The 15,982-nt window shown below is 44.6% G+C and overlaps 1 protein-coding gene across 2 annotated transcripts; it reads left to right on the top strand.

The window, feature by feature from the left end:
- Positions 1-387: 387 nt before the first annotated feature.
- LOC140581167 (uncharacterized) lies at positions 388-15,747 on the top strand. Of its 2 annotated transcripts, none has more exons than XM_072703044.1 (11): positions 388-495; positions 2,004-2,193; positions 2,522-2,613; positions 2,795-2,932; positions 3,218-3,394; positions 4,602-4,791; positions 5,210-5,400; positions 7,165-7,275; positions 7,375-7,440; positions 7,549-7,725; positions 14,295-15,747. In XM_072703044.1, exons 1-11 carry the CDS (start codon positions 468-470, stop codon positions 14,492-14,494), a joined length of 1,560 nt encoding a protein of 519 aa, XP_072559145.1. In that variant the 5' UTR covers positions 388-467; the 3' UTR covers positions 14,495-15,747. The 2 variants fall into 2 exon arrangements, with proteins under 2 accessions (XP_072559145.1, XP_072559143.1); XM_072703042.1 differs by having other exon boundaries at positions 7,357-7,440.
- The last annotated feature ends 235 nt before the right edge of the window (positions 15,748-15,982 follow it).

Below are 15,982 nucleotides of genomic sequence, written 5' to 3'. Positions count from 1 at the left end.
TGTACCATAAAAGGTACAATTACCTACAGCTAAGGGTACAATTGGCAGACCCTTGAGGGTACAGCATTACTGCTGGAAATAGTGAAACCACTTCTTGTCATCTACTGGCCTACTGTCGAAAGGTTATTGTGATCAGTCTATTTCAGAGATATGATAAAATATAGTTACTGCTCTAGGGTGGCTACCATATCTAGTCCTGATGGAGAACTTTCGGCCACATAGGTGGATGAAGGACACACCGAAGAAATCTATGTGTAGAAAATTTTCATGTATGCTTCCTGTCCCTGACAATTTTTAAATTCTGTTTCTCTTCCCCAGTTAAAGTCCACGTGCTGGTTGCTGGAGAAACTTTCAAATCCCATGATACCTTCATGCAAAAGTTGAAGCTGCAGATAGAGCTCTGCAGTGCAAAGGACAGCAACGTCATCCTGGTCTTCTGTCCCGTTGTTTCTCGGATTGGGACAGACATGGAGGCAGCAATGGCCAGAGTTACAGGTGAGGCAGGATTCAGTCTCTGCTGTATGTCACCTTTGCCCTGAAATCCAACCAAGACACGGCAAACAGGGATTATGTAGTTCATCTCTTCTAGGGCTGCAACAACTAATGGATTTAATCAATTATTAAAATATAGTTGGCAACTAATTTAATAATTGATTAGTTGGGTCTACGTTATTATACACATGCAACCAATGGCGTTACTGCAGGTGTTCTGAAATTTTTTCCTACCTAAAATATTTTCTTACACGTAGTGGAAATTTATAACCATATCAGTTATTTTGTCCTACCTTGTGATAATATCCTACCAGCATAAATATCTGCTCCCCTCTCTAAGGGTGGTACAGTAGGACATTATTATAGATGTAAACACTTCATAAATATCTGCTCCCCTCCATGTTTAGGGTGGTAGGATATTATTATAGACATAAACACTTCATAAATATCTGCTCCCCTCCATGTTTAGGGTGGTAGGACATTATTATAGACATAAACACTCCATAAATATCTGCTCCCCTCACTGTTAAGGGTGGTAGGACATCATTATAGATGTAAACACTCCATAAATATCTGCTCCCCTCACTGTTAAGGGTGGTAGGACATCATTATAGATGTAAACACTCCATAAATATCTGCTCCCCTCTATGTTAAGGATGGTAGGACATTATTATAGACGTAAACACTCCATAAATATCTGCTCCCCTCTATGTTAAGGGTGGTAGGACATAGAGGAAGATGTGATTTATTATTTATTTAACAGAAGCTGCCTGTCAGAAGTTGTCCTGTTAAAACAAACACATACCAACAAATCATCCATATCTGCCAAGCCTTTTTCTAGTGGATCTGACAGTCTCTAGAGGCTGTAAACTGTATCTGACATGTTTTCAAATTTCCGGTTTCTCACAGATCAATTTGTTTTGACTAACAGGTAATCTAGTAGATAAAAATGACCAAAAAAAATATTGAAATTTAACTTTTAAAATAAGACTGACACATGATTTCCTATACTATATAATAAACTCAGGCAAAGAAATTAAATTTAGCTTCAAAATCAACCTGACTGTTCATTGGGTGTCTAATAACAGCACAGATCTATGTAAATATATTTCGATTTGCTGTGACAGTGACTAACCCAATAAAGTTTGGCACTGTTCTGTAATGTGCTATGTTCAACAACACTGCACATACAGTCTTTAGAAAGCATTTAAATAAATAAATAATTTTCATTATTTGTTTTTTTAGCAAGTCTTATACAAACACACAGGCTGCACTGGACTCTGAATATGTGTAATAAATTTCCTTACTTCAAAGGACCTTGGCTTTTATAACTTTTCCATCCATCCTTCCATGACCATTTGTGCACTACAGGTTAATACTGCGCCAAGAGCCAATCCTAGGAAGCAAACCTCACAGCTTTTCACTCTTATTTAAGATGTAATTAATCATGAGGGGAAGCAACAGCATATATCAGTGCCCACAGTAACCTGTTTGGTTTCTCTCTTCTACAGTAAATAAACTTGTCATCCTGGTGTTCATGCACCACTGTCACAACCCCAGTCACATGACCAACATCACAGGGCAACCATGCAGGAGAAACATAGTGCGAGTCGTTCACTGTGCCTTCCATGAAACTAAAGGGCTGCTGCAGTGTCAGGAAAATGAGCAGGCGGTCAACGCCGTGCGGTCAGCACTGCTGAGGTACAAGTGAAGATACAGACCCTCTGCAGAGGAAGCGAGTATTAACACAAATACTGTGCACATAATTTTAATCAGTTTAATCAATTATCCTCAGAGTTTGTAAGTAAACCATGAGATTATTCTGCCATATAATTTAACTGTGTATGCATCATATTCCTAACTGCAAATCACCCACCACATGTTAAAGATATATGAAGTTAAACATATGCAAGACATTAAAACACCTTGCAAATTGTATCAACAGTAACTTTCAGAATATTTAACATCTTTATTGTATGTGACTGAAAAATTAACCAGAAAAATTTAATGAAGGTAACTTTATTGACAGCGAGGAGAGAACTGAGTTAGCTGCTGAGGAGAGTGAATTTGACGGGTGGGTGATGCTATCAGAGTCGGAACTTTCCACTGCCCCCTCTGGAGGTAAAGGGTGTCTGGGGCCTGAGTGAACTCAATATATACACAGTATCTTGGGTACAAAGATAGATATTCCAAGTATCGGTATCGTAATCATCTCTATACATACCCTTGCAATCTAACCTATTGTGACCACTTCGATCTCCATTACTACTGCAACTAATTCAAGATGGCAAATATTTTACAGGAACTTCATTGTCTTCTGTGATTCAAAATCTTTTCCTCTTAATGTCAAAGTGGAATTTCATCTATCCAAGTAAGATTCTATCTGCAGTGTTCCCATGCTTATCTGCAGTGGTCTCATGGCTATACCAAAACCCTTCAGGTAAGCTGTCCAATGCTTCTACCTCCATAATCATTCATTTTCAATCAATCTCAGCAAAAACTATAATGTTTCTGCCTTTTCCAACTAAAACCTTATACATTTAACCATCATATTAAAATCCTAAATACAATTATTACTAAATTCATATTCCATCACCATATATAGTCTAAGATAGATAGCATTCTACCACTTCAGTGTATGAATACCCGATGTAGAAATCTTTCATGCATTCTTCCTGTTCATGAAAAGTGTAACTCATTATTAATTTCCATTCCTCTTCCACAGTGAAAACCCATACACTGGTTGCCGGAGAAACTTTCAAATCCCATGATACCTTCATGCAAAAGCTGAACCTGCAGATAGAGCGCTGCAGTGCAGAGAGCAGCAGCGTCATCCTGCTCTTCTGTCCTGTTGTTTCTCGGATTGGGACAGACATGGAGGCAGCAATGGCCAGAGTTACAGGTGAGACAGGATTCAGTCTCTGCTGTATGTCACCTTTGTTCTGAAATCCAACAAAACACAACAAACAGGTATTATGCAGTCTAACTTTTCACAGGGGAAATTGTGATTTATTTAACAGAAGCTGCGTATCAGAAGTTATCCTGATGAATCAAAATTTCAAATTCTTTTTGGAAATTATGGATGGTGTGTCCTCCAGGCTAAAGAGTAGGGGGACCATCCAGCTTGTTATCAGCGGACAGTTCAAAAGCCAGCATCTGTGATGGTGTGGGGGTGCACCATTAATGCTGAACGATATATATATACAGGTTTTGGGGCAATATATGCTGCCATCCAGACAATGTCTTCTTCAGAGAAGGCCTTGTATATTTCAGCAAAACAATGACAAACTACATTCTGTGCAAATTACAACCTGCTCCATAGTAGAAGAGTTCAGGTGCTAGACTGGCCTGCTTGCAGTCCAGACCTGTCACCCATTGAAAACATTTGGTGCATCATGAAACAAAAAAATATGACCCAAACTGTTGAGGATATATAATCCTATATCTAGCAAGAATGGGACAACATTTCGCTTTCAAAACTCCAACAACTGGTCTCCTTAGGTTCCTAAATGTTTACAAAGTGTTAAAAGAAGAGGTTATGCAACACAGTGGTAAACATGCCCCTGTCCCAACTTTTTTTAAATGTGTTGCCAGCATCAAATTCAAATTGAGCATATATTTGTCAGAAAACAATAAAATGTATTTTTCAACATTTTATATCTTGTCTTTCTTCTATTTTCAATTAAATATGGGTATATATGATTTGTATATCATCACATTGTTTTTATTTACATGTTACACAGCATCCCAACATTTTTGGAAATGGGGTTGCAGTAAGCAAACCATACAGCTTTTCTTTTGCCTCAACCTATTTTAGGTGGGGAAAATGACCTGTTAGGGCAGGGGTGTCAAACTCCAGTCCTGGGGGGCCGGAGCCCTACACATTTTTGTGTTTCCACTCATTTAACACACCTGATTCAGCTCCTTGCACCTCCTTGTGCTAATTAACTCACAGCTCTTGAGCGGAATCATTTGTGGTGGAACAGGGAAAGAACTAAGCTACACAGGGCTGCGGGCCTCCAAGACTGCAGTTTGACACCCCTGTGTTAGGGGAAGCAGTAGCATTCATAACTGCCCATGCTAACCTGTTTGGTTTCTCCCTTCCTCAGATAACAAACCTGTCATCCTGGTGTTCATGCACCACTGTCACAAACCCAGTCACATGACCAACATCACAGTGCAACCATGCAGGAGCAACATAGTGCAAGTCGTTCACTGCGCCTTCCATGAATCTACAGGGCTGCTGGAATGTCAGGAAAATGAGCAGGCGGTCGTGGAGGTGTATCTGAAACTGCTGAGGTACAACTGAAATAACAGATGCTCTGCAGGAGAAGCGAGTATTAACACAATATGCAAACACTAAGGATTTTAATCAGTTTCATGAGTTATCCTCAGAGTAACAAGTACACATTAGAGGTACTTAAAATATAAAGCATTACTATTAATCAAGCAAATTTCTAATTTACAGATCAACAACTATCAGGTGTACATCTAAAATCTTAATTGTATTGTATGTGAATGAAAAATGTATCAGAAAAATTAAATGAAGATTATTTAATTGTTTTTGTATGTACATATACATACATTATACATTCTACATACAGTACACATACAAATATATGTATGTGTTAATATTAAAGGTCAACAGTAACTATCAGGAGATTATGTAACAGTATTTCATTACACACACATGTAATTTATTACATACACTTTGCAGGTATGTTGATTCACAAGCTGAGGTCCCACAGTCCAGCACCGGGTCAGATATTGAGCAGCAGCTGATTGCTGCCCAGGATGACATCACCCATGACAGCAAGGTTCAGAGCACTGAGCCAATGGGAGAGAGGAGTGAATCCCTTCAGTGCAAGAATGTAACGGAAATGGAAGATTCCGGTGGCTCCTGTGGAGGTAAAGGGTGTCTTGGAGCCTGACTGATCTCTGCACAGTCGTACTCATATTGTGCTCAGGAACATATTACATGCTTCCCAGCAAAAGACTCAAAATCACTGATCCAAATATATTATTAGTTTTATCATCACATGTATTTGGGGAACTCGGTGAAATTCTTGTGTCATGGTGCCTGGGGGTGGGTGCATCGGGGTTACGACCTTCAGCAGTGCAGACATAATAATAAATAAGTAGTGGGATATGGGAGTGAGGTAATCACTGATGTGAGGTGTGCAAATGGACGATAATACACAACATTGTACTGAAAAAGTACAGGCACGCCTTCTAGTATTTTTCATAGAGAAGGTAAAATGCAGTATCTACTCTCGGGTGGCCACTAGGGGGCACTTCTCCTTGGACCTAGTGAAAACTATGATGTACTGTATACACTAAGCCAGTGTTTCTCAACCCAGCCTTTGGGGATCCACAGACAGTGTCACGCCAGGACGGGGAAGCAGGTGAAGTGAGCCGTGAATATAAGCAGACGGGGTTTTATTCAGGGCAAACAGACGCAAAACATGCAACATTAATGACACCTCTAACAAGACAGACTGAACGCGGGCCTAAATACAGGACATGACATCAGATGCATGCAAGACAACTGGTATGTTGGGAATTCACATGAGGGTAATGAGGTGGTTGTGGCATACACAAGGACGTCATGACAGACAGCTGGCATTTTTGCTGCTTCCCAACTCCTAGCTAATAAAAACAGCAAATACCTGGTTTAGGGGTGTTGGGGACTAGGAGGGAGCAAATACAGTGTTACCTCAGTATTTGAACTCATTAGAACTCAAATTTCTTAATTTGAACCAACCAGTTAAAAAAAGACCTAGAACTCGATCTGAATCTCAGAAGTCGAACTGTGAACGCCGACCTAAGATAACTTGTACACGCGGGGAAATGAGTCACACGGCACGTCTCTCAGCAGAAACAAAGGGTAACCCTTCAGTCTCAGCCTCGCGTTTGCTGTGATAGCATCATTTGTTAGTGATAGTGCTTTTTTATTGAAAATATCAGGTAATACACTGTACTTTATATCATTTTGGTAGCCATTCCACATTGTTTGGATACATTTTTTTTCTTACTTTACAAATTTGTCACGCCCAGCTCATATGATACTCCTGTGTGCCACGCCCCCCTCGTTAACCTCGTGTGATATCCCGATGTCATCAGCTGTTTCTCGTTATTACCAATTAGTTCAAGTATGCTTCCCCAGTCCTGCTATTGAAGTCTACTCTGTGTTGTGCCTTGTTTGCCAGCAATAAACCCTGTGTTCTTGGATTTCCGTCTGCCTGACCCTGATTCCACGCTCCCTGCTCGCTCATCCTGAGCGCAGTGTGACAAAATTACTATTATGATAAATGTGCTTATATGTGTTTAGTATATGCTATTCTTGATTTATCCTGTTCATTTTGTGTTTAAATGCTAAAAAAACATATTTAGGTGTAATTTGGGGCCAGGAACCAATTAATTGGTTTTCCATTATTTCTGATGGGGAAAATTCAATCAGAACTCAAACTTTTTAGGATTCGAACCAGAGTTCTGAACGGATTAAGTTCGAGTTCTGAGGTACCATTGTATATGGACTGGGATCCCCGAAGACTGGATTAACAAACACTGCCACAGGGACTGTTTCAGCAGAATCAGGAACAACTGAAATAAAACCTACAACACAGGAATATTATGTATGTTCTTTTCCATGTCTGATGGTCTTGTGAGAAGGTCTTGCTCCGGAGATCCTACAGCCCAATATTGATCACAGCAACATGGATATGGAGGAGAAACCGATGGCTGCCCAGGATGGCAAAAGGCCACAAAAAAGGCTCTCTGGAGGTAAAGGGTGTCTTGGGGCCTGAGTGAACTCTACATGCATACAGACACTGGCCACTGACTCTTTGCTACAACTTACTGAAGATGGCAAATATTTTACAGAAAATTCAGTGTGTCCTTCATCTGGAGTCCCCACAAACCCTAAGAAGGTCAATTATGCATCTTCATGTAAGTTGTCTGATGCTTCTGAAGTTTGCTACCTGTCAAAGGTTTTCATGTATACTTCCTGCTCACAACAATTGTAAGTCATTTAAAATTTTTGTTTCTTTTCCCTAGTAAAAGTCCATGTGCTGGTTGCCGGAGAAACTTCCCAGGCCCATGAAACCTTCATACAAAAGCTGAAGCTGCAGATAGAGCGCTGCAGTGCAGAGAGCAGCAGCGTCATCCTGGTCTTCTGTCCTGTTGTTTCTCAGATTAAGACAGACATGGAGGCAGCAATGGCCAGAGTTACAGGTGAGACAGGATTCAGTCTCTGCTGTTTATCACCTTTGCCCTGAAAACCCAACAAAGACACAGCTAGCAGGTATTACGTAGTTCATCTCCTCACAGAGGCAGTTCTGATTTTATTTAACAAACGCTACCTTTCAGAAGTTGTTCCGTGTAAGTAAATTCAAATCAACAATGCCGAGTTTTCCCAATGAAAACTAGAGTCTCAAAGCTGACATTTACAAACTTTTGGTTTCCCCCACAGATCATTTGATTTTGGCTGGCAGGAAATGCAGCAAATAAAAATAAGCAATGAAAACTTTTAAAATAGACTGACAAATTACAACTATATAATTGACCCAGACAAATATGTGAAATTTAGCTTAAATATGAACCTAACTGCTCATGGTTTATGTATGAAATGCACAGGCCTATGTACTTATATTTCTTTACATAGTGACTAACCTGATACGGTTAGGTGCTGTTCCATAATGAATAGTGCTTCTACAGCACTGCAGATATGGTATTTTAGTAAGGGTTAGTGTGCGACAAGGCATGCGTTATACATGTTTTTAAACACACAGCTGCAGAGGCGTGAAGTGAGTATAAAAATATATAATGCACGACGTGTTGTAGCATTCACTTGCTAACACCACAGTTAACACACAGTTTATACAGTTTGTAACTGAAGACAGTATTTTTACATTTACAACACCAAAAACACATGTATTAATAGAACTAAACATTTTGCCTGGATACAACCCTAGTCACCATCATTAATTTGAATACTGTCCATTGCTAAAAAGCAGATGCATAACAGTCTAGAGTTTACTTAGAATAGCGGGGAAAAAAAAACCCATCCAGTGATGGAAATTCCTTGTTGAAGAGAGAGGTCACAGGATAATGGCCGGACTGGTTCGAGCTGACAGGCTACAAAAACTCAGATAAACACTCTTTGTAGTGAGCAGAAGAGCATCTCAGAATGCAAGACACATCAAATGTTCAGGCAGATGGGCTACAACGGCAGAAAACCATGTCAGTTTCCACTCCGAGCCAAAAAGGAGAAGCTGAGGCTGCAGTGGGCACAGGCTCACCAAAACTGGACAACTGAAGAACGGAGAAATGTAGCCTGGTCTGATGAATCTCAATTTTTTCTGAGCTATGCAGATTTTAAGGTCAGAATTTGGCACCAACTGTCAGGGATACGGGCACGGGCGCAGGACCGTGGCATGGTGCAGGCACAAAGGTGGACGACCCACTGGCAGGTCCAAGACCAAAAAAACAGGGTTTAAGCAAAACAGAAAACACTATGAACATAACAAAAACAAAAACCATGAGGGGTCAAAAACTAAAGGGGAAAAATAAAGACTAAATGTACAAAGGGGAATCAGGCAAATAGGCCACTACACTACACTACACTACACTACACTACACTACACTACACTACACTACACTACACTACACTACACTACACTACACTCTTCAAGATCTAACATCTAGCAGCAATAATAGGGACCACTAGTATTTAAGCAGGGACTTAAATACAGAAACCAAACTGGGTAATAAGACTAACACAGGACAGGTGAGACTAATTAACAGAGACCAGGAAAATAGGGCACAGGTGAAACTAATAAACTCAAAGGAACAAAACAGGGAAACTAAGAACTAGCCAAGGGAACAGGGAAACATAAACCAACACTAATGAATTATAAACAGATAAAGACACAAGCAGGGGCACAAGGAACAAATCCAAAACCGACTACAAAATCAGACAGAGCTAGAGAAACTCAAATGAAACACCCATCCATCCATCCATCCATTAACTTCCGCTTATCCGAGGTCGGGTCGCGGGGGCAGTAGCCTCAGCAGGGAAACCCAGACTTCCCTCTCCCCAGCCACTTCCTCCAGCTCCTCTGGGGGAATCCCGAGGCGTTCCCAGGCCAGCCGAGAGACATAGTCCCTCCAGCGTGTCCTGGGTCTTCCCCGGGGCCTCCTCCCAGTGAGACATGCCCGGAACACCTCACCAGGGAGGCGTCCAGGAGGCATCCTAAGCAGATGCCCAAGCCACCTCATCTGGCTCCTCTCAATGCGGAGGAGCAGCGACTCTACTCTGAGTCTCTCCCGAATGACTGAGCTCCTCACCCTATCTCTAAGGGAGAGCCCAGCCACCCTGCGGAGAAAGCTCATTTCGGCCGCTTGCACTCGCGATCTCGTTCTTTCGGTCACTACCCAAAGCTCGTGACCATAGGTGAGGGTAGGAACGTAGATCGACTGGTAAATTGAGAGCTTTGCCTTTTGGCTCAGCTCCTTCTTCACCACGACAGACCGATGCAGCGCCCGCATCACTGCTGACGCCGCACCGATCCGCCTGTCGATCTCCCGCTCCATCCTTCCCTCACTCGTGAACAAGACCCCAAGATACTTAAACTCCTCCACTTGGGGAAGGACCTCCTCCCTTACCCGGAGAGAGCACTCCACCCTTTTCCGGCTGAGGACCATGGTCTCGGATTTGGAGGTGCTGATTTTCATTCCAGCCGCTTCACACTCGGCTGCGAACTGCTCCAGTGAGAGCCGAAGGTCACGGTCTGATGAAGCCAACAGGACCACATCATCTGCAAAAAGCAGAGACCCAATCCTGAGGTCACCAAACCGGACACTCTCAATGCCCCGGCTGCGCCTAGAAATTCTGTCCATAAAAGTTATGAACAGAATCGGTGATAAAGGGCAGCCCTGGCGGAGTCCAACCCTCACCGGGAACGAGTCCGACTTACTGCCGGCAATGCGGACCAAGCTCTGACACCGGTTGTACAGGGACTGAACAGCCCTTATAAGGCAGCCCGGCACCCCATACTCCCGGAGAATTCCCCACAGGACTCCCCGAGGGACGCGGTCGAATGCCTTCTCCAAGTCCACAAAGCACATGTAGACTGGTTGGGCAAACTCCCAGGCACCCTCAAGGATTCTGCGGAGAGTATAGAGCTGGTCCACTGTTCCACGGCCAGGACGAAAACCACACTGCTCCTCCTGAATCCGAGGTTCGACTATCCGACGGACCCTCCTCTCCAGCACCCCCGAATAGACCTTACCAGGGAGGCTGAGGAGTGTGATCCCCCTATAGTTGGAACACACCCTCCGGTCCCCTTTCTTGAAGAGGGGGACCACCACCCCGGTCTGCCAATCCAGAGGCACCGCCCCCGATGTCCACGCGATGCCGCAGATGCGTGTCAACCAAGACAGCCCCGCAACATCCAGAGCCTTGAGGAACTCCGGGCGGATCTCATCCACCCCCGGGGCCCGGCCACCGAGGAGCTTTTTAACCACCTCAGCGACCTCTGCCCCAGAGATAGGCGAGTCCATCCCCAAGTCCCCAGACTCTGCTTCCTCATTGGAAGGCGTGTCGGTGGGATTGAGGAGGTCTTCGAAGTATTCCTTCCACCGACCCACAACATCCCGAGCTGAGGTCAGCAGTGCACCATCCCCACCATAAATAGTGTTGATGCTGCACCGCTTTCCCGCCCTGAGACGCCGGATGGTGGACCAGAATCTCCTCGAAGCCGTACGGAAGTCATTCTCCATGGCCTCGCCAAACTCCTCCCATACCCGAGTTTTTGCCTCAGCAACCACCGAAGCCACGTTCCGCTTGGCCCGCCGGTACTCATCAGCTGCTTCCAGAGTCCCACAGGCCAAAAAGGCCCGATAGGACTCCTTCTTCAGCTTGACGGCATCCCTCACCGCCGGTGTCCACCAGCGGGTTCGGGGATTGCCGCCGCGACAAGCACCGACCACCTTACGGCCACAGCTCCGGTCAGCCGCCTCGACAATGGAGGCGCGGAACATGACCCATTCGGACTCAATGTCCCCCGCCTCCCCCGGGACATGGGCGAAGTTCTGCCGGAGGTAGGAGTTGAAACTCCCCCTGATAGGGGATTCCGCCAGACGTTCCCAGCAGACCCGCACTATACGCTTGGGTCTACCAGGTCTGACCGGCTTCCTCCCCCACCAGCGGAGCCAACTCACCACCAGGTGGTGATCGGTTGACAGCTCCGCCCCCCTCCTCACCCGAGTGTCCAATACATGCGGCCGCAAGTCCGATGACACGACCACAAAGTCGATCATCGAACTGCGGCCTAGGGTGTCCTGGTGCCAAGTGCACATATGGACACCCTTATGCTTGAACATGGTGTTCATTATGGACAATCCGTGACGGGCACAGAAGTCCAATAATAAAACACCACTCGGGTTCAGATCGGGGGGGCCGTTCCTCCCAATCACGCCCCTCCAGGTCTCACTGTCATTGCCCACGTGAGCATTGAAGTCCCCCAGCAGAACGAGAGAGTCCCCGGGAGGAGCGCTCTCCAACACCCCTTCCAAGGACTCCAAAAAGGGTGGGTAATCTGAACTGCCATTTGGCGCATAAGCGCAAACAACAGTCAGGACCCGTCCCCCCACCCGAAGGCGAAGGGAGGCTACCCTCTCGTCCACCGCGGTAAACCCCAATGTACAGGCGCCCAGCCAGGGGGCAATAAGTATGCCCACCCCAGCTCGGCGCCTCTCCCCGTGAGCAACTCCAGAGTGGAAGAGGGTCCAGCCCCCTTCGAGGAGACTGGTTCCAGAGCCCAGGCCGTGCGCTCTCGCACCAGCTCAGGCTCCTTCCCCACCAGAGAGGTGACATTCCATGTCCCTAGAGCTAGCTTCTGTAGCCGAGGATCGGATCGCCAAGGTCCCCGCCTTCGGCCACTGCCCAACTCACATTGCACCCGACCCCTATGGCCCCTCCTACAGGTGGTGAGCCCATTGGAAGGGGGACCCACGTGCCTTGTTCGGGCTGAGCCCGACCAGGCCCCATGGGTGTAGGCCTGGCCACCAGGCGCTCGCCATCGAGCCCCACCCCCAGGCCTGGCTCCAGGGGGGGGCCCTGGTGACCCGCGTCCGGGCAAGGGAAAACGTGAATCCATATTGTTTTTCTTCATGAGGGGTCTTGTGAGCCGCACTTCGTCTGGTTCCTCACCCAGGACCTGTTTGCCTTGGGTGACCCTACCAGGGGCATAAAGCCCCAGGCAACTTAGCTCCTGGGATCATTGGAACACGCAAACCCCTCCACCACGATAAGGTGTCGGCTCCAGGAGAGGTCAAATGAAACACTAGGGAGCAAAATACAAAAACAGAGGAGGCAGGATTCAAACACAGGACAGAAGGGTTCACAGACAACTGGATGCTCAATATGTTGAGCCATGAGGCTGATATGAGAACAGGGGAAACACAAAGACTAACATGAAGGACGGGATGACCAGCAACGCCTGCTGGCCAAACGGGGAAGGGACACAGAGTGAGACAACAGGGACTGACCCTGACACCAACAGCGTGAATCTATGGTCCCAACCTGCCTCATGGCAACAGTTTGGGTCCATTAATCTTAATACCAGCTGATCATTGCTTGAGTGCCACAGCCTATGTGTGTCTTCATGACTGCAATTTACCCATCTTCTAATGGCTACTTCCAGTATAATAATGCACCATGTCACAAAGCAGAAGTCGTCTATAACTGGTTTCAGGAACATAATGAGTTCAGTAACCTTCCCAGTCACTGGATCTGAAAACAATAGAGCACCTTTGGGATTTGGTCCAACGGGAAATTCGCAGCATGAACGTGCAGCTGACAAATCTGCAGAAATTGCATGATGCAATCATGTCAGCATGGGCCAGAATCTCAAAGGAATGTTTCCAACATCTTGTGGAGTCCATGCCATGAAGAAGTGAGGCTGTTATGAGAGCAAAGGGATGCTCAGCCCAGTGTCAGTATAGTGTTCTTAATAAAGTGCTCACTGAGTGTATATTCAGCCATTGTATTATTAAGTTCGGTTTACGTAGCCCTTGGTATTCAGCTTCGTGATGGGTGAAACCTGAGTTATTTACTGTTTTATTTACTTATCCAAACAGGACATGTAGACCATACCATCTAGGCAGGATATACAGGAGTGTGACGTATGACTAGACTACAAGTGCATTACATCAGTAAATCATTACGGTATTAAATTACTGACCATTTAGTCACTGAAGTCTTGGTCCTCAGCCTGAAGCACGGATGCTGTCTAAGTGATCTGTAGCAGTTGCTTAGTTTTTATAGTTTCCATTATTTTCAAATTGCGTTTTATTTCTGAAATTTTAAGTAACGTTAGAATTAAAAATTATAATGCCGCATAAATTTGCTACTGTAGTTTGCCTGGCTGGGACTAGCTGTGCGTTTGTAGAAAATTAATGCACATCCTTCAGATTTGAGTATAACATTTTTCAAGCTGAATATCAACATTTGTTTCTTACTAGCAGACTGATTAGATGGAGTCTGAATATGTGTTCTGAATTTCTGTTCTTAAAAGTGTGTTTACCTTTATGACATCCATAAGGGGCAGTGGTGAGACTAGAGTCTATCCTGGGAAGCACAGCTGGGGCATTCGCTGCCTTCTCCAATGACTGAGCACCCCCCCCCCCCTCCCCCATGTTATTTACACAACCAATTTACAATGAGCAATAAATCACAGGGGACAGCAACAGTGTCTATCAGTGGTCACTCTAACCTGCTTGATTTCTCCCTTCCACAGAAAACAAACCTGTCATCCTGATGTTCATGCACCGCTGTCATGATTCCAGTCACATGACCAACATCACAGTGCAACCGTCTAGGAGCAACATAGTGCAAGTCGTCCACTGCGCCTTCCATGAAACTAAAGGGCTGCTGCAATGCCAGGAAAATAAGCAGGCGGTCAAAGCAGTGCGATCAGCACTACTGAGGTACAAGTGAAGAAACAGACATGTAAGGGAAGCTTAGGTTAGCATTACTGAATAGCTTGTGCATGATTTTAATCAGTTTCGCTCATTTATACTCTGAGTTTATAGTATCCTTAATCATAGCATGTCAGCTGGCTCACTCATCTGAATTTATGGTTTACTGATTAATAATTATTAGCAGCAGACATGGTGAATAGATGTGAAGAACTAGTCTTGGGGATCAGAGTGTTGCAGGTTTGGGTGCCAGTGGAGATCAGTGCAGTGACACCATAACTGTGGTACCAAACCTGAGCTGCTTTACTGACCAGTACTACTAGATAAAGGAAGATGAGAAAAAGAAGCCTGTTGAAGTCACCTTGTAATAGTGAGTGTATTAAAAAAGATAATGGTGTGATTATTCTGATAAGGAGTTTAACTGTCTATACAGAACATTCAATGACCACTTCCCTGGTACAGGGCAGAGACTAGAGTCTATCCTGGGAAGCACAGCTGGGGCATTCGCTGCCTTCTCCAATGACTGAGCACCCCCCCCCCCTCCCCCATGTTATTTACACAACCAATTTACAATGAGCAATAAATCACAGGGGACAGCAACAGTGTCTATCAGTGGTCACTCTAACCTGCTTGATTTCTCCCTTCCACAGAAAACAAACCTGTCATCCTGATGTTCATGCACCGCATGATTTTTATAAAATAGAGTTTTCCCGTATGGGGACCAGGAAACCGGTATCCATAAGGGAAAAGAATGGATATTTATCACATTATGGGGACATTGTGTAGGATAGGTATACCCACTCACACACACACGTGCACACACACACACACAGACCTGTACTCCATTCATTTCTATGAGCAAACCCCTATTCCCAGCAATGACAACCCTAACTCCTACCCAGCCCTAACCTTAACCATAAATAATGTAGTAGAAATCATACATTTAGATATAGTGAAAAATTTTACGCTTACTTAGAAAATATTTGCTATGATCACAAGGTATGAAAACTGTGTTACAGAGACCTGTCTGTCTGTGAAAGGCGAGGGCCACGTAGCAGCCGGCCTGGAGGAAGGTCACAGCGACGATTACAGAGCTGGTTCTGACCGGTTCTGTTCGGTTGCACATAGAGAATAGAGTAACTGTGAACCTTCTTTCTTATGGCATAGAATGATAAACATGAAGTAAAATGAAGGAGCTGCGCAAGAAAATAATTGTGTGCATTTGTCTGTGGACGCGGTGACCCGGCTTATATGGTGCATCAGATAACCTAATAAAACACTTTGCTGACTTCATATCCTGTCTTTGGCTGTTTTTCCACCACAGTAACCAAACAAAATACAAGTCTTTTGGCATTTTTAGTTTTCTTTATTGCAGTCACAGATTTTTATAAAATAGAAATTTCTGAAAAAATGATCCCCATAATGTCAAAATAAAGGTTTTTATCACATTGTGGGGACCAAATGTGTATATGTAATGTATACCTGGATCACACACACACACACACAC

Source organism: Paramormyrops kingsleyae, chromosome 19, assembly GCF_048594095.1.
Source record: "Paramormyrops kingsleyae isolate MSU_618 chromosome 19, PKINGS_0.4, whole genome shotgun sequence".
NCBI lineage: Eukaryota > Metazoa > Chordata > Actinopteri > Osteoglossiformes > Mormyridae > Paramormyrops > Paramormyrops kingsleyae.
The sequence above is the reverse complement of the archived record's forward strand: the minus strand, read 5'-3'. Positions and strand labels throughout refer to the sequence as shown.